Source organism: Anolis carolinensis, unplaced genomic scaffold, assembly GCF_035594765.1.
Source record: "Anolis carolinensis isolate JA03-04 unplaced genomic scaffold, rAnoCar3.1.pri scaffold_8, whole genome shotgun sequence".
NCBI lineage: Eukaryota > Metazoa > Chordata > Lepidosauria > Squamata > Dactyloidae > Anolis > Anolis carolinensis.
The window spans coordinates 30,859,916-30,886,702 of NW_026943819.1; the positions used below are offsets into that span (position 1 = coordinate 30,859,916).

At 47.2% G+C, this 26,787-nt stretch overlaps 1 protein-coding gene across 1 annotated transcript; it reads left to right on the forward strand.

Moving 5' to 3' along the window:
- Positions 1–5,376: 5,376 nt before the first annotated feature.
- On the forward strand, positions 5,377–25,531 carry mxd1 (MAX dimerization protein 1). The gene is made up of 6 exons (XM_008122227.3): positions 5,377–5,752; positions 11,118–11,217; positions 14,255–14,284; positions 18,418–18,532; positions 19,494–19,653; positions 20,810–25,531. The coding sequence occupies exons 1-6, from the start codon at positions 5,392–5,394 to the stop codon at positions 21,004–21,006; spliced, it is 963 nt and encodes a 320-aa protein (XP_008120434.3). The 5' UTR covers positions 5,377–5,391; the 3' UTR covers positions 21,007–25,531.
- Positions 25,532–26,787: the final 1,256 nt, after the last annotated feature.

A 26,787-nucleotide genomic window follows, 5' to 3' on the forward strand; every position in this document is an offset into this window, starting at 1 on the left:
GGTTGCCACAAACTTACGTTGAATTGACTGAGATGAGATATTCATTGAGAAACTAGAGCAAATGTGCTGCAGCAGGATGAGGTCCCTCCTGCATGTTTTATGATAGAACCAATTATAAAATGACATTTATAATCCAGGAACAAAAGTTGTGTCACATAGTGTAATAACTTCCAGGAGTAGCTTTCCCTTCCTTCCAAGGGGAAGATTCCTCTCACTTCCTGCTGGCTTGTTTGTAAGTCGGATGTTTGTAACTCGGGGATGGCCTCTGTGTGTGTGTGTACACAGTAGGGAAAAAAGTATTTAGTCAGATACCAATTTTACAAGTTCTCCCACTTAAAAAGATGAGAGAGGCCTGTAATTGACATCATAGGTAGACCTCAACTATGAGAAACAACATGAGAAAACACATCCAAAAAATGTGTTGTCAAAGACTTTCATGGCCGTGGTCCCAGGGTTGTTGTATGTTTTCCGGGCTGTATGGCCATGTTCCAGAAGTAGTCTCTCCTGACATTTCGCCCCCGTCTATGGCAGGCATCCTCAGAGGTTGTGAGGTATGGAGAAACCTCTGAGGATGCCTACCATAGATGTGGGTGAAACGTCAGGAGAGAATACTTCTTGAACATGGCCATACAGCCCGGAAAACATACAACCACATCCAGAATGTACAATCACATTGTCTGATTTTTCACATATTTATTTGGTCACCTATAAACAAGATTTCTGGGTCTCACAGACCTGTAACTTCTTGTAGAGGCTCCTCTGTCCTCCACTCATTATCTGTAGTAATGACACCTATTTGAACTTGTTCTCAGTATAAAAGACACCTGTCCACAGCCTCAAGGAGTCACGCTCCAAACTCCACGATGGTGAAGACCAAAGAGCTGTCGAAGGACATCAGAAACCAAATGGTAGCCCTGCACCAGACTAGGAAGACTGAATCTGCAATAGGAAAGCAACTTGGTGTGAAGAAATCCAACTGTGGGAGCAATAATTAGAAAATGGAAGAGATACAAGACCACTGAGAAGCTCCCTCGATCTGGGGCTCCAAAAAAGATCTCACCCCGTGGGGTCAAAATGATCACAAGAACAGTGAGCAAAAATCCTAGAACCACATGGACTTAGTGAATGACCTGCAGAGAGTGGCTTAGTGAATGACCTGCAGAGAGAGAGCTGGGACCAACGTCACAAAGGCTACTACCAGTAACACACTATGCCTCCGGGGACTCAGATCCTGCCGTGCCAGGCATGGCCCCCTGCTTAAGCCAGGACATGTTCGGAGCCGGCCAAAGTTTGCTAGAGAGCATTTGGATGAGCCAGAAGAGTATTGGGAGAATGTCATATGGTCAGATGAAACCAAAGTAGAACTGCTTGGCAGAAACACAAAGAGTGCAGAGTTGCACCCAAAGAACACCATCCTTACTGTGAAGCATGGCGTGGGGTGGCAACATCATGCTTTGGGGCTGTTTATCTGCAAAAGGACCAGGGCGACTGATCCGTAGACATGAAAGAATGAATGGGGCCATGTATCGTGAGATTGAGTGCAAACTTCCTTCCATCAGCAAGGGCACTGAAGATGAAACATGGCTGGGTCTTTCAGCATGACAGTGATCCCAAGCACACCTGTGCCAGGGCCACGAAGGAAGGAGTGGCTTCTTCGTAAGAAACATTTCAAGGTCCTGGAGTGGCCGAGCCAGTCTTCAGATCTCGACCCTATAGAAAACCTTTGGAGGGAGTTGAAAGTCCGTCCTGCCCAGCGACAGCCCCAAAACATCACTGCTCTTGAGGGGATAGATCTGCATGGAGGAAGGAATGGGCCAAAAGACCAGCAGGACTGTGTGCCAACCTTGTGGGGACTTACCGAAAACATTTGACCTCTGTCATGGCCAATAAAGGATATATAGCAAAGTATTGAGATGAACTTCTGTTATGGACCAAATACTTTTTTTCTACCATAATTTGCAAATAAATTTGTGAAAAATCAGATAATGTGATTTTGTGGATGTGTTTTCTCATGTTGTCTCTCATAGTTGAGGTCTACCTAGTATGTCAATCACAGGCCTTTCATCTTTTTAAGTGGGAGAACTTGTACAATTGGTATCTGACTAAATACTTTACCCCCCCCCCCCCCCACTGTATATATAATTATAATATATGATTCCTCTCATTTCCTGTGGTCCCATTCTTCACTAGCGAGTTGTTTGTAAGTTGGATGTTTTTAACTTGAGGATGGCTTCTCTCTATATAAAATAATAATATAATACTAATGATATATAAGATTGTTTTCACTTCCTGTGGTCTCAGCCCCATTTTTAACTAGCGAGTCATTTGTAAGTCGGATGTTTGTAACTCGTGGATGGCCTGTGTGTATATAAAATAAGATTATAATAGAATACTAACAATATAATACAATACTAATAATATATAAGATTCCTCTCCTTTCCTGTTGTCCCAGCCCTGTTCTTCACTAGTGAGTCATTTGCAAGTTAGATGTTTGTAACTCAGGGATGACCTGTGTGTGTGTGTGTATTCATATATATATATATATAACTAATAATTAATAAAATACTAATACTAATAATATATAAAATTCCCCTCCCTTCCTGTTGTCTCAGCCCTGCCCTTCACTAGCGAGTTGTTTGCAAGTCGGATGTGTGTAACTCAGTGATGGCCTGTATTGTGTCCTTCCGCTTCCAGTTTGTGGGAGGCTTGATACAGATTAAACTTGCCAGTTCAATTTCCTGTGACCTAGAATAGCAATGGGATTTATGCCTCCCACTCACCAGGAGGGGGAGAAAGAGAGAGAATCCTGAAACCAATCTGGAGCCAAGCGGTGGAACCGCCAAAGAGCACAAAACCCTGTGAAAGGAGATCAGGGTGTTCCTGTTTCCTGCCGTTTCGTTGTTGGGAAATGGTTTGAGGTCTTTTAAAAAGAGAGGTGTGGTAACTATACCTTGTCACTACAGGGTGGGCCCAAACTCACCAAGGGCCTTCAGTATGTAATCACTGTTTATCTTTTAATATACAAAGCCACAAAATCCCTGAGTTGGAAGAGACCAGGCCATCCAGCCCAAACTTGCCTCCTTACTATGCAGTTCCTTTTTAATTGCCAAAATGGCCTAATAAACGAGAGGCCAACCAGATTGATTGATAACTGGCAAATAAAGGGAGAAAATGTGGGGGCAGAGACAGACTTTGTATTTCTAGGCACAGAGGAACGAGAGACCCAATGGCCAATATCTGGATGCTGGATAATGGGGGAAGGGAGGGAGTCTCAGGTAAACATCTATTTCTGTTTCATTGACTATTCTAAAGCCTTTAACTGTGTGGATCATAATAAATTGTGGCAAGTTCTTGGTGGGATGGGAAGACCAAGTCCCCTCGTCTGTCTCTGACCAAGTGGCAACAGTCAGAAAAGACCACGGAACAGGAGACGGGTTCCAGATTGGGAAAGGAGTACGGACATCAGGGCTGTGTCCTCTCACCCTCCCTATTCAATTTGTACGCAGAACACATCATGCGACATACGTGTGGGGCTTGAGGAATCCAAGGCTGGAGTTAAAATTTCTGGAAGAAACATTAACCTCAGATATGCAGATGATACCACTCTGTTGAAAGCTGAAAGCGAGGAAGAGCCTTCTCACTAAAGGGAAAAAAGAAGAAAGGGCAAAAGCTAGGTTGCAGTTGCAGTCAAGAAAACCAAGATTATGGAAACCAGACTAATTGATAATTGGCAAATAGAGGGACAAAAAGTGGAGGCAGGGACAGACTTTGTTTTTCTAGGTGCGAAGATGCCTGCAGCCAGGAATTCAGAAGACGTTTTCTTCTTGGGAGGAGAGCCATGACCAACCTTGATGACAAAATAGCAAAGAGTAGAGACATCACACTGGCAACGAAGGTCCGCGTAAAGCAATGGTACTACCCGTAGTAACCTATGGATGCGAGAGTGAGCGGCACCATAAGGAAGGCTGAGCGAAGGAAGGGAGACACTTTTGAACTGTTCTGTTGGAGGGAAATCCTGAGCGTGCCTTGGACCGCAAGAAGATCCAACTAGTCCATCCTTCAGGAAAGAAAGCCCGGCTGCTCACTGGAAGGGATGGAGATGAGAGGCAAGGATGAAGGACTTTGGCCACATCACGAGAGGGCAGGGAAGCTTGGAGAAGGCAATGATGCTGGGAAAAGGGAAGGGAAAAGGAAGAGGGGCCGACCAAGGGCAAGGTGGGTGGGTGGGATCCTTGAAGGGAGCTGGGGGTGGCCAGGCTCCCTTCAAGCTCTGGCCTGGGATGGTCCAGGAGGACACCAAGAGCCAGAAGCGACTGAATGAATAAACAACAGCAACCAAGTGTGCAGGTGGCCCACCACCCCAACCCACCCGCCTGCCTGCCTGCCTTCATTCATTCGTTGCAGCCAGTCCGTGTGTGTCTCTTCATGCTGGCGGAAAGGAAGCCTTTGGGGTGCCAGAATCCCAGAAGAGAGAGGCCCCAGAGGGCACTTAGCCCAACATTTCTTTCTGCCATTTTTCAGGAAGGGCACAAGTTGGAAGATCGCCGAAAGGGTTGTTGTATGTTTTCCGGTCTGTCTGGCCATGTTCCAGAAGTATTCGCTCCTGACCTTTCACCCACATCTATGGCAGGCATCCTCAGAGGTTGTGAGGTATGGAGAAACTAAGCAAGGAAGGTTGGAAAGAACTCTTGTCAGTTGGAGGCCAGCGTGAATGTTGCAGTCAATCACCCTAGTTTGCGTTGAATCGCTTCCTCTACTGGCTCCTTTTGCCTGGAGGCATCCTTCGTTAGCTGCCCCTAGTTCCCATGTCTGGAACTCCAAAGTTTTCAGGGTGTTGCTTCTTATTTACGTATTTATACGCCGAAAGGTCACGCACTCAGTCCAAGCCTTTTCTGCCAGGAAGGACACCGCTCGATCCCTCCGACGGAGGCCCATCCAGCCCCGTTTATAGAATCGCAGCATTGGAAGGGACCCCAAAGGACACCCGGGCCGACCCTCGGCAGGTTTGGTCGGGGCCTTGGCCGTTGTGTTTTGCGCAACCAGGAGTCGGTCCTCAGGCCTTCCCCTTCCTTGGCCAACTCGGGCTTCCGTCGTCTTGCCCAGTCCTAGTTCCATTTCACGTCCGCCCCTGGCAGCCGAGCGCTGATTGGCCCGCCTCACTGGCAAGAACACGTGGACAGCGGGCGAGGCGGAAAACAACGGCAACAATAAGAAGTGGGCGTGGCTTGTGCCGCCCTCAACCAATCAGAAAACACCAGGACAAGAAAGGCTTCAGTCGGGCCAATCAGCGCCTGCCTTTGAAAACTCCCGACCAATCGTTGTCCGGAATTAATAGGAAGGGCGGGGGGACGCGTGTCCAATCAGGCGCTGGGACGTGGGCGGGGCTATAAAATGCCTGAAACGTCGAGAGACAAACAACAGGGGCCCGACGGAGGAAGGCGGCCAATGGGAATCGAGTTCCGTGAGCAGGGGGCGGCGCGACTCGTAGTTGCGTGTTTCCTCCAATCAGCGAGGGCGAGGGGGCACTTAGTGGGCGGAGCTAATCCCATCCCGGCCAATCCCGGAAAGGAGGTGGGGCCAGAGGGTTGGGCTGCGGCCGGGGGCAGGCTTGGTTGCGTGGAGCCTGTCAGGCTGAAGGGAAGTAAACACTCTCCGAGGAAGGAAGGAAGGAAGATGGCGACGGCCGCCCAGGTGCGCGAGAACATCCGGATGCTGCTGGAGGCGGCGGAGTTCCTGGAGCGGAGGGAGAGGGGTAGGTAGGCAGGCAGGCCTCGCCTGTGGTGGTGGTGGTGGTGGTCTCTCTCCAAAGAGGCCAGGCCTGGGCCCTCTTCGGCCCTCCCTCCATCCCGGGTGTTGTGGTCCAAAACCCCGAGAGAGAGAGGGGGGGGAGGGCGGGCCGGCCGGCCGGGCGAAGAGGGCCCAGGCCCGCTTCCCTAGAAATCCCAGCGTGGGGAGGGACCCCCAGAGGCCATCTAGTCCAACCCCCAGGCAGGAAAGGCACCGCCCGATCCCTCCCGACAAGTGGCCACCCAGCAAGAGGTATGGTGGAGCGAGAGAGATTGCATAGATATTAGATATATCATCATCCTAGAGTGGGAAGAAAAGCCCAGGCCAACGCCCAGGCAGGAGGACACCGCCAAAGCCCTCCCAACAGATGGCCAACCAGCCTCTGCTTCCTAATAATAACAATAACAACAACAACAATAATAGCAGAATCCCAGAAGTGGAAGGGATCCTAAAGGCCCCCCAGGCCAACCCCCTTTATGCTGCCAAGCCGGAATAATAATAATAATAATAATAATAATAATAATAATAATAATAATGGTAATAAGATTTATTTGCAGACCACCCTGTCTTCTCCCCGAAGGGACTCAGGGTGGTTTCCAACATGAAAGGCAAACATTCAATTGCCGGAAGAAAACTTTACAGACAGTACATCAAAATAGACACATTCAACCACTAAAAGCATCCTAAAATGCCAAAAACACACTAAAAGTAAAATTAATATATTAAAAACTCATTTCCTTGTAGCTCCATCAGTAAAAGGTTTAACAAACTAATGGCCAGGATTACAAGACGAAGGTGGCCAAATATAAAAGGACTGGAGTTACTATATCATCATCATCATCATCATCATCCTAGAGTTGTAAGGGACCCCAAAGGCCACCGAGTCCACCCCCCCTTTCCCTGTCCCCGCCTCTTCCCTCCCTCAATATCCCCTCAAGCTGGAGGCCAAACACATCAATTAATTGATGTGTGTGTGGGGTGTGTGTGTGTGTGAATTCATTCCTGCTCCTTTCCTTCTGTGTTTTGTGGCCCGTGGGGTTCAGCCCTTTGCAGCTCCTTCCCTGAAATACAGGGGTGCCTCCTAGGAGAATTCACTCCGCCCTGCGCAGCTCCCCACATCAGAAAGAACCTGGCGCTCGCTTTGAGGCCATTTGCTTTGACGTTTTGGAGGAGTTCCTTTTCTTGCCTTCCTTCTTTCCTCCCACCACTGCGTCCCAGGCGTTGTTGTGAGGCATCTTTTGTGTGTATGTGTGTGCGTGCTTGGGGGGGAAGTCCATTGTAAGGAGGAGCAGGGGGGCTGCTCCACTGCTCGCAGCCATCCCCCCCTCCTCCTCCTCTTCTACCATTTGCAAAGAGCAAGCCATGTTGGCCTACGGGTTCAGTATCAAAGAAACAAGGGGCCGGGAAGGAGCTTTGCATTGCCTTTAAGCCCAGTGGGTTCGTGTGGCTTCAGCACAGAGTTTTTCACGGATTCCAGAGCTGCTCCGTGGTGCTGAAATAAACCCCTTTTCAGGGCGCCCCAAAGACATGATTTCTCTCCTCTTCCGCTCCCCTTCTGTGTAGGTTTCCTTTCTTTGTGGCAAAAGAGGAGGAGGAGGAGGAGGAGGCAGAAAGAAAGAGGCCTGTCTTTCCTGATGTGGTTTTCCCTCCCTCCCTCCCTCCCCTTCTTCCTCCTTCTCACCCAGTCGCCTTGGCATCATCAGCCAGGGAGTAAAAGGCAGAGAGGGTGCACGGCATGACTTCCGCTCCCCCCTTTTCCTTATTGTTAACCTGGCCCTTATCTATGGGTTTTTATCACACACACCCAGATGCAACACATTTCCACATTTCCGGTTGCCATGCCCAGTTAGGGCAGACCCATTGAATTGACATTATTTTTATTATTTATTTTCATGTCAGGAGCAACTTGAGAAATTGCAAGTCGCTTCTGGTGTGAGAGAATTGGCTTTCTGCAAGGACGTTGCCCAGGGGACGCCCGGATGTTTTGATGTTTTTACCATCCTTGTGGGAGGCTTCTCTCATGTCCCCGCATGGAGCTGGAGCTGATAGAGGGAGCCCATCCACGCTCTCCCCGGGTTGGATTTGAACCTGGCAGCTTTCAGACCAGCAACCCAACCTTCAAGTCACAAGGCTTTGACCCATTATGCCACTGGGGGCTCCTATTATTATTGTTGTTATTATTATTATTATTATTATTGTTATTATTATTATTATTATTATTATTACAGTCATGGACCAGGAGTGTAAAACTGAGTGTAAAACATTAAAAACTGAGTATTGTTTTAAAAAGTGTTAACATAAAAGCAGAAAGTCCATGTTATGGCGTCAATATACTTCATATAGGGCACTTATAAAATCTGTGGGTATGAATAATAAAATGAGTAAGTTAAAACTTGATCTGCTAACATCATCCACAAAATGCTTATTTTTATAACTGCCGCACAAAACTTAGCCACTCTATAACTCAGTGGTTCCAACCTTTAAAAGACCGAGGATCACTGAGACAAAAATTGGATACATCATGAACCATCAAGATCAATCAACCCCTCTCCCCACCACCCGGACAAAAATAAATTTAAAAAGTCTTTACATAACTAGAAAGTCTTAATCATATTAACATTCACATATACATTTTTTATTTTGTGATATAAAGACAAAATACCATAATGAGACTTAATGAAAAAAATTAATGTGATTTTTGAGTTTGCATTTCTTTTATTAGGTAGGGAATCCTTGGATCGATACTATTGCTCAATGTCCTGCGCCTGCCGTGGCCTTGAGTAATAGTAGACTGGATCTTGCTAGAAGTAGACTCCCAGACTGGCTTTTAAAGCCCGAATATTAGGCTCCTGTTCTTGGGCTTCAAAATCCAGTCTGGCAGAATGGGCTCCCGAGAGCTCTTCCACTGGCTGAGCCAAAGGGAGAAAGCTCACCCATGTGCTTCTTCCTTTTCCCTTGTTTTCTCATGAGGAGCCAGTGATGGAGCTTCCCTCGGCCCCCGCCTTCCTTGAACTGCAGGCTTTGACTGCCTCCTCTTCCTTGCAGTCCATCCTGCAAACAGGGCTTCCTTCCCTGATGTTTTATTGTTGGGATATTTGTTTTATTGTTTTGCTGTTTTTGTTATATTGTTGTGTTGGGCAAGGCCCCATGTAAGCCGCCCCGAGTCTCTTTGGGGAGATGGGGCGGGGTATAAGAATAAAGTTATTATATTATTATTATTATTATTATTATTATTATTATTATTATTGCCTCAAAAACAGGTAAGGAATGAAGGATTCAATGTCACCTTTCCTGCTCCCTCCCTTTGCTCAGTATTAGACCCTTCTTTACCTGCACTTGAGGAGACTACTGCCAGAGCCTTGTAACCCAGCCCCCTGTCACTTTGGCCTGCAAATGGGACTCTGGCAGCAGCTGTTTCAAGCCCAGGCAAGGAAGGAAAGATCCAACACTTCCATTCTTGCCCCCTCCCTTTGCCCGATGTCAGGTCTTTCCTTGCAAGCCCAGATGGCAGGGGGCTAGGTTGCAAGGAGGAGACTGCAAATGGGTTCTGGTAGTAGCAGCCTCCTCAAGAGCAGGGCAGGAAGGAAACAAATTGGGGCAAAAGGGAGGGGCTTGCATCTATACCTGCTCTTGTGGCACGGAAGGAAGCCCCGTTCATAGACTGGATTGCAAGGAGGAGAAGGCAGTTGAAGCCCTCAGGAAGTGAAGGCAGGGGGCCAGGGATAGCTCCATCAGGAAGCAGTGGGAGCATGTGGGCGTTCTCGTCTCCCTTTAGCTGGGCCAAGGGAGAGGAACATGCTAAGCCCGATTGCTAACAAGAGCCAGGGCTCTGGGATGAAGGAGAAGGGGGTGTGCTTGGTGGGGATTATATATTTGGGGCTACTTCCTCAACATCCATACTGCGCCTCTATAACAGTGGATCTCCCAAGATGTTTTGGCCTCCAACTCCCAGAAATCCTAACAGCTGATAAACTGGCTGGGATTTCTGGGAGTTGTAGACCAAAACACCTGGGGACCAACAGGTTGGGAACCACTGCTCTATAAGATGTTTTAGATAATCCTGGTTTCTGCCAGGGACATGTTGTACAATGGGAGTAATAAAAGCAGATTGAATATCTCTATAGTGACAGTCATAGGACATGCCTAGCAGTTTCCACTCTCTCTGAACACGCTTATGGTAAGGGATGCCTGCAAACCTACCCTGCAGTAATGCTGATGGCAACACATTGAATCTGAACATGGTGAAGGATCACATACATTTGGAAATGTCTATCTTGGAAAAAGTAACTTGCTGGAGTGAACATTATCATGTTGTTTTTAATTTCTGTTACCTATTCACTTCATCCAGATGAGCAGACACATTGAATCAGCAAGGTTTGCATAAATACTGTCCATTTAGTGGCTTTTGTTGGGACAGGCGGTTAGATTTCGGCCACACTCCTGCTTTCCTTCTTCCACGGGACACGTAGATGTGCGTGCTGTTTGTTTTGGCTGGCTTGGACATGGTTCGTTCTCAACGCCTCTAAATAGTGAGGAGATCGGAGTGTGGAGAAATACTGCTACTAGTCCAGAGCTGCGAATACTCTCAGAAATGAAATGTGTTTCCCCCTCTTTCTTGCTTATAGCCTGGTTTTGAAGGAATTCTTCACATTTAACTAAAAAGGGTCTTCTGCATCTTTCTCATCACAGATCTATAGGTTGAAACAAAACAAAAATGTGTTTGTGGTCATAGCCACACAATTTCCCTTTTAAAACACCATTTTATTGTGTCAGAAGCTTCTTGGAAGTCGCTTCTGGTGTGAGAGAATTGGCTGTCTACAGAAACGTTGCCCAGGGGACGCCAGATGTGTTACTGGGAGGCTTCTCTCATGTCCCCGCAAGCTAGAGCTGATAGACGGAAGCTCACTCCATCTCGCGGATTCAAACCAGCAACCTTCAGATCAGCAACCCAACCTTTTAGGTCAGCAGTTCACAAGGGTTTAACCCGCTGTGCCACCATGTTTTGCAACATCAGTCATTTCTTTCCTATGATTAAACCAGCTAGGAATGAGGTGTTCTTGACCTAGCATGCTCTTACTTTAGTATGTTGTAAGTGTTTAATGCACTTCTTCTACACTGTTTTGGTAATCTTAAGAATTGCATGTGAGGTTGTTAAAACAAACACAGTGGCCTTTCAGAATATATCTAGTGAGTTTAAAGCAATTGGATGTTTTTGATAAAGGGACTAGGTTTTACAGTAGAATGGGATCCTCTGAGGGGCTTCTTTATACGTTCCTGACATGTCTTTTCTGTTGAGAATACTAGAACAGATGTTGCTCTTTCTCCCCCAGAAGCTGAGCATGGCTATGCATCCATGTTACCATATAGCGCCAATGATAGAGATGCCTTCAAGAGAAGAAACAAGTCCAAGAAAAACAGCAGTAATAGCAGGTAATTCTTCCTTTTTAAAAAGAAATGGTTCTTTTCCCTGGATTGCCCTGCTTCTGCAAAAAAATAATAATGTATGTACACAAGTAAAAATGTCAGCCATACACAGCCCAGGCACTTACAGGACAAATATAATAGCAATGTAATGAGCACATTGGACACACAGAAGTCACATCATTCTTTGTCATAATTAAAGGAATAGTTGAGCTATTGAGTCACGTTAAGTTGGCAAAAACCCCAAATCCACTTGGTACAGAAGTTGCGCAATAGTTTCACTTTTGTTTCTTTTCAGTCATTTTAATCCAGTGTGAAGATGCAGTTGGAGGCATTTCTTTGTGGCACTTTCTGCATTGCCTCCCAGACCACAATCATCCCCAAGGCAATGAAGCAACATAAACACATTATTACTTAAAAAATCAAGTTCAAAGTATTTCCGAGAAGTCTTACCCAAGTCTCTGCAGTAGGCATTCTCTGGCTATCTGGGGACAAACTGCATTCCAGCCGCCTTTATGTCATGAGGATCAGGAAGTGCCCAGTGACACGTATGTCCTTACCTCACCCTGCTATTTTGCCAGGTCTTGAGAGGATACATGATGTCCTCCACTCTGGGGAATGGCATGGAAGGGCCGTTGGGATGGGGTTTCAGTGTTAACCCCTCCTCTTCTGCATCTCCCATCATCTTCCCATCTGCACTCTACATGGGGTTGCCCTTGAAGACGGCCCGGAAATTACAATTAGTCCAACGTTCGGCAGCCAAGTTGCTAACGGGAGCGAATTACAGGGAGCGGTCAACTCCCCTGCTTAAGGAGCTCCACTGGCTGCCTTTCATTTTCTGGTCCCAATTCAAGGTGCAGGTGCTTACCTATAAAGCCCTAAACGGTTCGGGACCCACCTACCCTCGTGACCGTGTTTCCCCCTATGAACCTGCACGATCTCTTTGTTCATCAGGGGAGGCCCTTTTTTCGCTCCCGCCTCCATCGCAGGCTCAGTTGGCGGGGAAGAGGGAGCGGGCCTTCTCAGTAGTGGCCCCCCCGGATCTGGAACTCCTTCCTTAGGGAGATCAGGCAGGCTCCCACCCTTCCATCTTTTAAAAAGCAGTTAAAAACTTGGTTTTTTCAGTGCGCATTTGAATAACTCAGCCCCCATGTCCTAAATTAAATCAATATATTTCTCACGCACTGTTCCTGCTTTATAATTAACCGGATGCCCATCCCCTGTAAACGATTAAAAAAATTATCTATCTTGTCGTCTGTCCCGCAGCACTTTATAACAATATTACTGTACTTTAGTTCAGATGTCCCCTCCATACTATACCCCTCCATTAACCTGGTGGTTCATTCCAGTTTACTATGTCTGTACTCATTTTATGCTTTTAAATGAGTTTTATGTTCATTGTTATGTATTGTTTTATAGTGTCAATTTTATTGTGGTTTTATTTACTGTAATGTGTTTTAACTGTTGTATTGGAGCCTCCGGTGGCCTAGGGGATAAAAGCCTTGTGACTTGAAGGTTGGGTTGCTGACCTAAAAGCTGCCAGGTTCGAATCCCACCCGGGGAGAGCGCGGATGAGCTCCCTCTATCAGCTCCAGCTCCATGCGGGGACATGAGAGAAGCCTCCCACAAGGATGGTAAAAACATCAAAAACATCCGGGCATCCCCTGGGCAAAGTCCTTGCAGACGGCCAATTCTCTCACTCCAGAAGCAACTCATGTTGCTCCTGACACGAACAAAAAAAAACCTGTTGTATTTGTTTTGTTAGCCGCCCCGAGTCCCTGTCGGGAGATGGTGTCAGGGTATAAGAATAAAGTTACTTACTTACTTACTTACTTACTTCTCTGGTAGCCCATATTATTTTTCAAACCAAGAGTTGGTGTTCTTCCAAGGAAAGATACAGTTCAGAAAGCACAAAATTGTATTTAGACATGGAAACATTGCAAAAATAGTCCAGTCACGTGTTTCATAGATTCTTCCTCTAAGGAGAGGTTCTGTGTTAATTCCATGGTACAGCCTGGAGGATTAACTCCCACCATAGATGCTTCTTTGCTCAGGTTTGGAGTGAGCATCATGTTCTGCTAAGCTATTGTGTTCAAACCTGGTGCCCTCCAGGTGCTTCCATGTAACGCCTAACCACTGGATGTGCTGTCTTGGCTAATAGGAATTGTAATTCAAAACACATGGAAGGTACTAGATGTGGGAAGGATAATATCCACTGCTTCTTGAGTCCATGTTCTGTGAAACTATTAGATTCAGAAAAGTAGCAGTTCTTGTTCTACCCCTGAAGGATAATTTATTTTCTAAAGATTGGGGTGTTGCATGGATTCCAGGCTATATGGCTGTGTTCTAGCAGCGTTTTATCCAAATGTTGTGGCTGCATTGGCCACACAGACCAGAACTACACAGCAACAGTCCAGTAATTCTGGCCTTGAAAGCCTTCAGCCACACATTCAAAAGCTTAATTTGCCTCAATTTATGGAGAGATTGGTCTAAAGAACAGTTAACGACTGTATTGATAGCACACTGCAACTGATTGTGCTATCCCTTGGTTTTAAGGCTTCACGTTGTTGGGTTTGCATAGATGATAATGAAGCTTACCAAGCTGGTTCCTTGAAGTCTTCAATAATAGTAATAATAATACTAATAATAATAATAATTTTATTTTTATACCCCGCCCTATCTCCCCAAAGGGACTGGGGTGGCTTACATGGGGCCAAGCCCAGACATCGGACAATATAAAAATATAGCAATAAAACAAGTCAATCAACAATAAAACAAATCATAAAACAAATGAGGTCACATACAATAAATATACTGATAAAATCCTGCTTTGGCTCCAAAAAGAACTGGGCCAAAAGTGCAAGTAGTGTCAGTACCATCAGGGAGAGGTAGATACCAGAGCTATTGTTCCCATTAAAGTGCTTTGAACATGACTGGTTAAGTGGAAATCTCATATCTGTAATCTTTATTGTTTGGATACACTATGGCTGCCACCTGCTTTTCCATACTCTAATCAGCCTCTGTGTCTTTCCATCCCTTTCTCTAGATCAACACACAACGAAATGGAGAAGAACAGGTGAGTACTCCCAAAATCAGTGTACATTTTAATCCCATTGAACTGAAGCAACAACTTCATCTTAAAGAGGATTTACTTTAGAGAGACAGATTTTTCTGGATAGAGTTAAGCACTGCCTAATGTGCGCTGCCACTGGGCATTCACTAAATCACAGTCTAAGGCAGGCCTGGGCCAACTTCAGCCCTCCCTCCAGGTGTTTTGTACTTCAACTCCCACAATTCCTAACAGCCTGTTAGGAATTGTGGGGCTTGAAATCCAAAACACCTGGAGGGAGGGCCGAAGTTAGCCCAGGCCTGACCTATGGTCTTTATTTCCCAGTAAGGGCTTGATCTCAGAAATAGCCAATGGTTTGACTACTGCCATGCCCCTTGTGTGCCATTCTCTAACAGTCACAAGAATGTTGGAAGGCTTGATCTATAGCAGGCTGAATTTATTCATGACTTGACATGTACTCTGGCAGAATGAGAGCAGATTGATTACTTTATGTACAATTTGAGCAGTTATTGCTCCCTATTGGACTGATGATGATGATGATGATGTTTATTTATACCCAGCTTTTTCTCTCCACAAGGAGACTCACAGAAAGAGTACCTGTGCTACTACTTAAGCTATCTATCTTGACATACATTAGTCACTTTTCAGACATGGTATGGGTACATGGCATCTGTCTGCTATGCTGGGTGAGCATGTTGGAAGCCCTGTGTGGTGGGTATTTCTCATAGACTGCAATGGCTTCAAACACTTGTGTTTCTGTGGACTAGAAGGTGAGGTTGATGCCTGTGCACATGGGGAGATGGATGGCTCTTGGCATGGCCTCTATGGCGTTTTGAGAGGCTTGTTAAATGTTTAGGGATTGGTTACACATTCTTTGTAGAAATTGCAGCCCGATTTGAAAACGGAGGGGAAAAAGAAGCACAGACCTAAAGAATACGAGACATCTCCCACTCTGGCAGGCGATTGGAGATTTGTCATGGTGGTGCAGTGAGTGTGACCTCCAGAGTTCGGGCAGCATGCATTCGTGTGTCAGTTGCTGAGGAACATGAGTGGGAGCATGCTTCTGTGCACTCCTTGTCAAAATCCCGAGGGCATCTGGTGCTGCGCTGGGGAACATAATGCTAGGCCAGATAGGCCTTTTGTCTGTGGGTTCTGTTCATGTTCTCCATGGAGGTATCATTTTGAGGAGTTGTGTGTTTTCCATGTTCTGGAAGCATTTTCTCCTGACGTTTCGCCTGTATCTGTGACTGGAATCTTCAGAGGATCTGATGGGAGTCAAGCAAGTGAAGTATATAATATACCTGTGGAATAATGTCCAGGGTGGGAGAAAGAATTGTTGTCTGTTAAACTAGTGTAAAAGGTGCAGCTAGCAAACTGGATTTGCAAGTGTTTGAGTGAGATCCACTATTAGCATGTGAGGAACTGAGAAGGTTACATAATCAATAGTGAGGGTATCTGCCTAGAAGTAGCCAGTTATTTGTCTCTAATTTTTTTAATACATAGACAAAGACATAGATGACTTAAGGCACCTCACTATCCAGGTTTAATGTATGCTCTCACCCTTTAGCTGTCAGGGAATATTTGTAGTTAATATTAGTTGTGTTGGCAACATTTGATTATGCAAGAAGGATCTAGCAATATCTTCTGATTGGCAAATGCAGCCTTTTGATCGCTGTTGACATGAGCTGGATTTCCACTCACCCCAGAAGAGAAAGCCTCCAGGAAAGGTCCCCTGTGCTTATATTCCACTTGGCTGCCCCCCTCCGTATTCACATCCAGCCAAGACTTCTTCCAGCCTCACAAACGTAAATATCGGCATTTGTCCCACTGACCCTTTGGAACAAGATGTTTCACCAATCCTCTGTTTGCCCACATGGTTTGTTTTGTATCGATTTCTTATCATTGCTCCCTTATTGAAAGAAACAGGCTGTATCCATGGAGACTGGTACATACAAACAGCCTAAAGATTGTGGCAATGTCCATGCCGCTTACAACTAGGAACCAGGCCAAAGGAGGCGCAGGGAGCCAGTGTGGTGTGTGGTTTGGGTGCTGAACTAGGTCTCTGCTCAGCCACGGAAATTCACTGGGCGGCTTGTGCTCAAAGCCCCCTGAACAAATCTTGCTAGGAAAGCCCTGCAAGAAGAGGTTCATCTCAGGGTCACCATCTGGCAGAAGCAATTGGAAGACACAACAGCTAAAGAGGGCGCAGCATTAGCTTGTCTGACCATGTTGGCGAAAAGGGCTTTCTTTAGACCAGGCATGGGCCAACTTCGGCCCTCCCTCCCGGTGTTTTGGACTCCAGCTCCCACAAAAACTCCTAAGAGCCAAAACGCCTGGAGGAGGGCCGAAGTTGACCAGGCCTGCTCTGAACTGAGAAATAAACAAAGTGCGCCCTTGAATGCAAGGCCTGGAGCTCAACTTAATGGAAAACTGACCTCGCTTTTTTGATGTCATGGATCACACTGCTGTTAGCATTTAAAGGTTACTCATGACTTGGAAAAGTGTCATCTGTGTCTCCTCTAATGCTTGCTCATCTCTTTCGTGCTTGACGTGTGGTTCTCAGAACTGAACTGAGGAAATATGTCAATGTTTGGAAATGAGGAAGCTATTGCAGAAATGTACGTGTGACCTCAGTGGACTATGGAGTTTTCTGATATCTTCCGTAATCTCTTAATCTCAGCAATTCAGACTATACTTCAAAGGTTCCTGCCATGTGCTTTTGCCGCTTATGTTAACCGAGCTCTACTTTTGGAGCTCCTCAGATATTGCCATGCCTGCTTCCTGCTGTGTCCTGTCCTGCCCTCTGGCCTCCAGGCTTAAGAGAGGAACATCTAGCGTGGCCTTTCATGCCCACAAGCCTCAGTCCCTGGGCTCCTTTCTGTAGAAATTATAGCCCAACCTCGTAGAGCAGGGTGGGTAGAAGGTAGATTGGGATCTACAGGTAGATCTCTGCATGAATTGATTGATGCAAAAAGATAACTGGCGTTAGTTTGTGTAAAACTGCCATTTCCTCCGGTCTCTTCTTAGGCAGAAGGAGGGCTCGGATGAAGGGGAAGGTCGAGGGAAAGTGGGCGAAAAGGGCACTGCGGATCCTATAGAGAGCAGAGTGGAAGAGCTCCGCCATCTCCCACGCAGCCTTTGTTTGAGTGGGGAGGCTTCAGGAGCGTGGCATCTGGTTGAAAGGCATTGGCAGAGGTCACCGCCGGCTAACAGGCTTAATGGGGAAGAAGAGCTGCCCACGTTTTAAAGGACAGGCTCCTGCAGCTTCTGGGTGGCCCTCAATCGTGTCATCCTCAGAAATAGTAAATTCTTGGCTGTTGTGGTTGCTGAAGCGGCTTGTTGGTGAGCACCTAGCATAGGAATAATATATCAGGCCACTGTTTCCAGCTGCCCTAAAACCTTACTAGGAAACATCAGAATTTAGAGTCCAAAACTTACTCATCTTGAGTCTCATGCGTGATCAAATCTAATTTTTAACCCTCTGAAGCCCAAAAAAGAATTTGCTGGCAAATGTAATTCGCAGTAGCAAAAAGTGCACTCTTTGTAATTTGGCCAAAAATGGTGCGCATTATATTGACTGCCTGCTTAGGATTCTTTCTTTAAAAACAAAACTGTTAGGACACCAAAGCTTCCAGGAATGGAAAGGAAAACCTTGGGGTGCATTTATGCGGTAGAATGAATCCACTTTAATTGCCTTGGTTCAATGCTATGGAGTCATGGGGGGTGTAGTTTTCTCTCACCAAACTACAAATCCCAGGATCTCATAGCATTGGCCCACGGCAATTTAATGAGGGATGACTCTCCTCAAATGGCAGGAGCTCCAGGTGCCGCTCCTGAAGCAGCTTCCCTTTAGCTTTGGCTCAGCACTAAGATTACCGTATTACGCGAATCTAACACGCACCCTAATTTGGGAAGGCAGTTAAGCCAAACAGGAGCAGTCTTTTCCATGTGAGCAGGACTGGTTCTGGCCAGGGTTTGGGCATGAGCCTGTGCCCCTGAGTTGACTCACCGCAAGTGCCCTTCCCTCTTGCTTCTGAGCTTCATGGTCCTTCATGTTGTTGTGTAGAAGCACTCGTGACATTGGTGTCAAAATAACTGATCTCACAGCCTAAAAAGGGCCTGTCCCTCTTGGTCCGCAGGCGTGCCCATCTGCGGCTGTGCCTGGAGAAGCTGAAAGGACTGGTGCCCCTGGGACCGGAGTCCAGCCGGCACACCACGCTGAGTTTACTCACAAAAGCGAAATTGCACATAAAGGTGAGTGAGTGAGGGCCGACGCCTCCTGGACGGAGCACTGTGCTTGTGCTACCTTTTTCCGCTGAAAAACACATTTCATTTTTTTTCTTCATACATGCAATAGGCATATAATGACAGTTATGCTGTCTCATCACACTAGAGCATGAATCCACTTTCAGTCTGGTTTCTGCCTCCTGCAGAATCCTGGGGTTTGTAGTTCGGTGGGCTCAGGACCTGTCTGGCTGAGCTGTTTAAAGGCCCCTCCCTAAAGTGGATTTAAAGTGAATCGAAGCTCTAGTGTGATGAGGTCCATACTCTTCCACATGCCTGACTTGACAAGCGGGAGGGGAAATCGTGAGAATATCACAGCTTGATTGTATTTTAACTTTATATCCACACAGTACTATTTAATTGTGTTTGCTGTTTTTGCTTTGATTTAAACTGTGATTGGATTATGTGGTTGTCAACCACCTTGAGTTCTCACGGGGAGGGCGGGGGGCGAATATAAATAAAGTTAACAGATAAAGTTTAGTACATATTTCAGTTAATTGACTTTCCCCCATAGATGAGAAAGTACTATTTTGGTTCTGTAATAATCATTCCTTGTGGCAAATAATCATGATAAGAGAGCCAAAGATGATTTCTTCCTATTTGTGAGTAAGGTACACATGCTTTATGTGAAAGCCTTCAGATTGTTCAGGAAATGGCACTAGATCAGGCCTGGGCCAACTTCGGCCTCCCTCCAGGTGTTTTGGACTTCAGCTCCCACCATTCCAAACAGCCTACCTGCGGAAAGGCCGAAGTTGACCCATGCCTGCAGTAGATGCTTTCCAAGTCTGAATGAATATGCTGAAGCTAGAACTGAATCTTCCAATGAAGATGCTGAAGCTAGAACTGAGCCTGCGGCTGGAGCTCCTCTGGTGCCGCAGAGCAGAGCTCATTCTCAGGTCCCAGCCAGACTGTGCCTGTTTCCTTCCCACAGAAACTTGAAGACTGCGACAGGAGGGCCATCCACCAAATAGACCAGTTGCAGCGAGAGCAGCGGCACCTGCGGAGGCAGCTGGAGAAGCTGGGCATCGAGCGCATCCGGACGGACAGCACAGGGTCCGCCGTGTCCTCTGAGCGGTCGGATTCCGACAGAGGTGAGCCGCGGGGCTCTGCTTTTGGGTACAAAGTCAACAACGGTGTTGAGGGAGGCTGGTGCTTGAGTTCCCGACCGACACGGTAGGAGGGAGGGGGCCTTTTTGGTGGTTGTGCCTCCGCCCAGGCTGTGGAGTCCCAAAGAGAGAGGGACTGACTGACTGACCGACCAGGAGGGCCCCCTCCCCCCTCCCTCGCTCCCTCCCTCCCTCCCTGCTGGGATTGCTTTGCAGGCAGCTGAAGACCTTTCCCTGCCACGCATGGGCCTTTGGGGGAGGATGAGGGCCACACTGCTGCCGCCACCGGGGAGGCTTTGAATAGAATAGCTTTAATGCCATTGTGCTATTGCACAACAAAAATCCATGCCTTCTCCCGCACACACCACTAAACAACACGCCCATCCCTCCTCAACCCACCACCACCGCACAGCCCACCATGCCACATCAGTGCGAAACCGTGGAGTTCAACGTAGCCTCTAGGACAAAAGCTATCCTTCAGTCTGTTTGTCCTTGTCTTTGGCACCCTGTACTGCCTGCCAGGTGGCAATAATCCAGAAAAAGAATATGCTAGGTGAGATGGATCTCCAAGAATGTTGTGAGCTTTCTTAAGGCTGTGGGACCTATACAGACCTCCCAAGGAGGGGAGAAAGGGGGCAGCCAGTGCTTCTCTGTGCAGAAGTGGTGACCCTTGGAACCCCTCCCTATCTGCCTCTGGGCAGTTACCAAGCCATGCCCAGGTGCTATTGGTTAGGACACTCTCTAGAGCACAGCAGCAGTTGGTGGTTCCTTAGGAGGCTCATACAGCGCAGTCTCTGCTGAGCTCTCTTCACCAACAGCGACACCCAGGAGCCTGAAACTGGCCACCTGCTCCACGTGGTCTCCGTTAGGACCAAGGGCTGGAGTTCTGGTCTGTTCTTCCTATAATCCATTGTGGGTGCAGTTCTGGGGGCACTGGGAGATGTAAACACAATTTTAATTGTATTTATTATGTTTTAAATGTGTTTTAGCCTAAATCCACACAGGACTATTGAATTTTTCAAAGCTTTTGAGTTGTGACCAGATTGAGCCCCCACGGGAAAAAAAGGGGGGGGGTAAAAATAAATAGCATCAAATAGAAGACATGACTGACCCACATCCCCTCCTCCTTTTCCGTCGGCAGAAGAAGACGTGGACGTAGACGTGGAGAGCACCGACGATCTGGCCGGGGAGCTGGACTGGAGCAGCAGCAGCAGCAGCCCCAGCGACTCGGACGAGAGGGGCAGCCTCCAGAGCCTCTGCAGCGACGAAGGCTATTCCAGCGCCGGCCTGCAGAGAATAAAGCCCCCGGACACTCTCACGGCCTGCCTGGGCCTATAAGGAGCCCCCCCCCCGCATTGCCCCCTTCCTTCCTTCCTTCCTTCCTTCCTTCCTTCCTTCCTTCCTTCCTTCCTTCCATCCGTCGCTGTTTCCTTGTCAGATCTTTCTAGGTAGTATGTTGGACCGCCCCACGATTCTCTCTCTCACACGCAAACTCCTCGTTCACCCGAACCCGCTTTGGCCTGAGTCTGGAACTGGTGCAGAGGGTTGTGGGTCTCAAAGCTACTCTCTGGAGCCGCCGCGCCCCCCAGGGCATCCACTAGCTCCCCTTTCCCGTCCGTCTGCCCACCCATCCATCTCGGTGAGACTGAACATTCCAACCAAATTTCTTAGTCCCAAGAATCTTGTTGCAGCAATAGCGATAGGCCACCCCTTTGCCTTGGCTGCTGTGGCCTGTGCTTCTCGACTGGCCTTTGGAAAGCGTGTGGTGGCCCTAGCCAGACTGCCCGATGCCTCAGGCGGGGTCTCTGTGGGAAGGCAGCGGGTGCTCCCCTGCGCTCCCTGTAAGCCGCCCTGAAGCCTCTTCAGGCGCCCCTCCTGCCCCCCCCCCTCCCCGTGAGCCCCACAGGTGGGCAGTGGGCAGAAGTGGGGCGGGAATGGCACCCAGCTGGAGGGTCTTGTCGGAGGTGGCTTCTCCCTCCCCTCCCCTCCATCGGATGCCTTCCCTCAAACACACCTTGATATTTAAAAGACCAAATAATGCTCTTCCCGCTCAATCCTCTCTCAACGTCTCTCTGCATCGACCACTGCATTTCCCTTTAGCTTGTTTCTGGCCGCTTTTCTAGGCGCTGCCGCATCCTGCTTCTTGTCTCTGGGACAAATCTTTCTACCTCAGAGAGATGAACAAAGCTGTTCTCCACCCACTGAGCACAAAAGAATTATGCCTCCTTTGTATCCTTGGTCCGAGTCTACAATCTGTTTACTTTTTTAAAAATCAGCAATAACGGAGTGACGGAAGCCTAGCTGTGCTAGCTCTGAGTCAGTGGCAGAGAAGGCTGCATTGAAAGCAGCAGCTCTGCCAAGGGGCCTTGTGCCCCCCCCCCCCCGGGCACTTCCTTCCCTGTTTAAATGGCCTGAGAGCCCTGCTCAAGGAAGGGGCTCGCAGGTGGGATTTGGGGTTCCCCGGCCCTTAAAGCATTATTTCTTTTCTGCCCCTTTCACAGTCCCGTCTGTGTTGCCTTGCAGCAATAGCATCCTTCACTTTGGCTAGATGGAGCACACACCAATGTACATCACAATGCGGTCTAGAAATAGCAGTTATTCGTGTGTGTGTGTATGTTTTGTGTATATATATACACATACATACATACATACATACATACACACACACACATACATATACGTAAGGTCTGTTTTCTTATGGTTTTGTTTTTCCGTAGCTGCCTAGAGAATGTTCTGCATCACAGTCCATAGCTTTCCCTAGTTTTGCTGTGGATCTAAATGCAGTGCCACTTACCCAGGTTCCAGTGATTTTGAGGGCTGCCCCTCCAACGTGGAGCCCACTTTCTCCCACCCGGCACTTTGAGGACCCCAAATGCCGGCTGGCCGGTCAGTTGGTCAGTTTCGCACCTCTGAAAGGGCTACATAGTTTTCTTAGCTTTGGACTGTGCCTCCTGCTACTTTGCAGGTGACCCTGAGCTGCCCAGGTCTGCTCGGACCTCCTCAAAAGTCCCAAACAAGCCTAAGAATTACATTTGAAATTCCTTCGAGCTATTACGGGATACGTTTTTTGAGATCGGAAGTGGAGCTAGTGGATTGCTAAAAATCTCCAAAGCAATTTCTTTTGGAGCGTGCTATCTTTTTAAAAATAATAATAATAATAATAATAATTAACCCAGCTGGATTTTTTCAGAGGTCCAGCAGACTTGCACTGAACTCCTGCTTCTCGGAAGCCTCCTTTCTGTGCTTGGAAGCGGGCTTTGCGTCCAAGCGGAAAACCCTTCAGAGAGCAAACTCCCAATTGGCAAACTTTGAAGGGGTCGAGTAGCTGCACTTTGAGGCACTTGGTCCCGACCTGTTTCCTCCCTGAAACTCTTTGAGTTGCTTCTCTCTTTGTACAAAACCGTCTCACAAATTCAACTCCATGTTGCCACCTTGACATTTTGAAATTTTGGTGGGATAAATCTGAATGGCGAGATTTGTGTTGTTGGCTTAGAAGTACCAAGTCTTAAGGATTCAACCTAATGTGTGTGCGGTTGTTTTTATACTATGAATTGTTGTGCCTTTTATGAGTTAATTTCATTTGGGCGCAACCCGCTTTGGATTTCGCAGGGTCCCTTCTGTTCTCCCTCCCTCCCTCCCTTCCTTCCTTCCCAGATACTAAAGGAAGGCATTTCCGCAGAGTTTGGGCAGGAGAGATTCCTAGCGGGTTGTTCCCAATCCTTTCCCTTTTAAGTTTTTGAACAATGCTGTGGGATTGGGTTTGATTTGTGAACCTGCTGTTGATCTTTGCACTGTCTGGACGCGGTCCTTTCGGAGTTGTGGTGGTTCAGGAAAACGTTGAATTTGGCAAACGACCCTAAAGAGGGAGGGATGCATTTCGGAACCACCTGGACCAGCGATTCCCACACTTTGGTCCTTTGGCCGGTTGGACTTCAGCTCCCAGAAGCCAACAGGCGTGTTCTGGATTTGGCAGTCGCTGAATTGACCGAGGGAAACAAAGGATTGTGTGGCTGCGGCTCCAGACCGCACCAACCTGCCCCGTCTCGTGCTTTATTCCACGATCTGGAACCCCAAACGCGACCCCATGATCAGGAACCGGGTCCCCCGGCAAACATGGGAACCGGGCCGTAGAGGCACGAACCTTCTGATCCGGCCAGCCTTTTCTCTCGAATTCACTGATCCACCAGCATTATTCTTAATAAGCTGCAGGAAACTTTAAAAGATTTTTGTAGATTGTTGGAAGGGAGCTGCGGGTTGTTTCTTGTGCCTGTATTTATAAGCTGGACATGTGTGTGTGTGTGTGTGCGTATGCGTGTGCATTTCCTGTGTACACAAGTCATGGCGCGCTTTGTTGGGTGGAAATCCCAAACCCGCTCGGATGGACGGTGGGCGAGAGGCAGGCCGACGAGCCTTGACTTTGCCCTCCGGAGTTGAGCGCGCCCCGTTCCCTTTTGATAAAAGCCAAGCTTTCGAGGCACTGGTTTTGTCGCATCTTGTGGACCTTTTTAATTTTCCCAGGGTTGGTGCAAATACCTCGTCCTTCTTTTATTTCCCCCAGATTCAGTTTCAAAAGCACTTAATGCGAGGCGCTGCCAAGGCTTCCAGGGCCTGCCTGCCTGCCTCCCTCCCTCCCTCCCTTCTTTTCTCCTTTCCTTCCTCTCTCTCTTCTTTTCTCCCTTCCTTTTCTTCCTCCCTTACTTCCTCTTTTCTTTTATCCCTCCCTCCCTCCCTCCGCTGCCAACTGCCATTTTAGCACTTTGTCCTCCAAAGGGCCGCCCTGGCTTCCTTGCTCCCTGCTTTCAATCTGTTGTGTTTTCCACTGAAATCTCTGCAAAAACAAACAGCCAGAAGGAATTCTGGAAAGCCCTGCGTCCTCTGGACGGACAGACGGACGGACGGATGGGGGAATGGGGTTTTTTGTAAGCGTTTGCTGCCTCAGTGGGACTAAGCGGAGGGGCCTGGTGTACAGTCTAGCAATATTTGGGACTCGGAGTCTCTTGTTCGCCCCCCTCCCTTCCTTTGGTAACCAATTTCAGGTTTTGACACTTAACTGTACTGGTATGAATCCTGCTTTTTAAAAATATATATCGATATATCTAGTTGTGCATTTTCTCCCGATGAATTGTGCTGCTTCCTCTTCCTCCTCTTCTTCTTCCTGTGTTTGATCTGAGGAATCGCTTTGCTTTTTGTTTGATGCCAGTCGGCGGCTGTTGGTTTTGGAGGGCAAAACTGTCCCACAGGAAGGGCCAGGCAAGCGAAAATCTCTTCCTGTTTGTGTTGAATGAATATTGTCTGGTTGAACAATATTTCTGAAAGCAAGTGCTTCCCTGGCTGCCGCCTCCTTCGTCTCCGCTTGGCTCTGCTTCAACGTTCCTTTCAAAAAAGTGTCCAAAGATTTGACCCATTTAGTGAACAAGCTTGGCCTTTTCTTCTTTATCATTTTCTTTTTGCTTATCTATTATTATTATTATTATTATTATTATTATTATTATTATTATTTTGTAGTTGACCAAGGAACCTTGATGATAACAGGTGCTCTGAGCAACTCTCGCTGTTTCCGAACTTTTTCCAAGCTTCCTTTTTTGGAGTCTTCCGAATTGAAATGCAGCTGAAACAGTAGCATCCAATGGGGAGAAACAAGGAACATTTTAATTTCCAGGCATTCAGTTCCAAATGTAAACACCACATCATTTTAAGAAAGGAAAGGAAGAATTCCTGTGTCAAGACCTACAATGGTGCTTTTTATTACAGTTAGCACATGCATTTTTAGAAACTACATGTTTTAGATGATCTTGCTGTGTATATGTATACTTCTGTATTGTTCAACGGTTAGAAAAATAAATTATTTCATTATTAAAAAGGGCTTTTGGGTTACCATTCTGTTCCAAAGACATCTCTGCCCATTGAAAGGCATTGGACGTATATTATTTATAAGTTAAACTCAGAAAGAACCTGTGATCCCATTTGCTTGCCATGCCACAGAAAGGGATGCATCTGTGACTTTATTTGTTTATTAATTTTTATTTTATTTTTTATGACTTCTTTTGATCTAGACATTGTGATTACACTATGTAAGAAAATTTGGGAAATGTTCTGTTCCTGGTTTGAAAGTTTTATTTCATGTTTAATTGTGTGGTCCTTGCTTTGCATGTACAGTAGAGTCTCGCTTATCCAACCTTCACTAATCCAATGCTCGGTATTATCCAATGCAGTCTGGCTTTTAGTAAATGTTTTTGTAGTCAATGTTTTCAATACATTGTGATGTTTCGGTGCTAAATACATAAATACAGTAGTTACTACATAACGTTACCGTTATTGAACCTTTTCTGTCAATGTGTTGTAAAACATGATGATTGGTGCTTAATTGTAAAATCATAACATTATTTGACGTTTAATAGACTTTTCCTTAATCCCTCCTTATTATCCAACATTTTCACTTATCCAACGTTCCGCCGTCCCGTTTATGTTGGATACGTGAGACTCTACTGTAGTTGTTCTACTCCAGAAATGTCGTCGTTTTTGTGGCTGCCACAAACGAGGTTGATATTCATGTAAAAACCTCCTCCTCCTCCTGCCTCCGCGTGTTGCAAGGACCGGCTGCTCTTGCCCCTTGAAGTTTCCCAGCCCAGGAGCCCAGGACTTCTGCCTTCTTCTCTCCCGACTGCTGCCTTTGCTCAGGAGACTTTGGAGGGACTTCCTCCAAGCCAGAACCTTTTGTGAGTTTTCTGCAGCTCCAGAGATTTGGACCTAAACCAGAGCCAAAAACAAATTCCGCTTCAATATAAGGAAAAAGAGGGTTGTGGAAGAGATTGCCCCAGAGGGGCACGGGCCATGCCGGGTCAACGCGAGCCCTCTGCAGCTCCCACAATTCCTCACCACCTACTTGTCCCCCCTCCCCCATTTTTCCAGGCCTCCCCATCTCTACTCACCCCTCAAGGCTCCCAAACTGCGCTTGCAGCTCCCTTGAGCTAACTTATGTGGCTGTGGCTCACCAGGCTTGGCCGGAGCAGGTGCCACTTGCTTTGGAGAGGCCTCCATCCACCCCTCTGTCCTTCATCCCTTTGTTTGGACCCTTCTTTTGCCCCAAAGCTGGGACTTAAGGCCACAATAAAAAGAGTT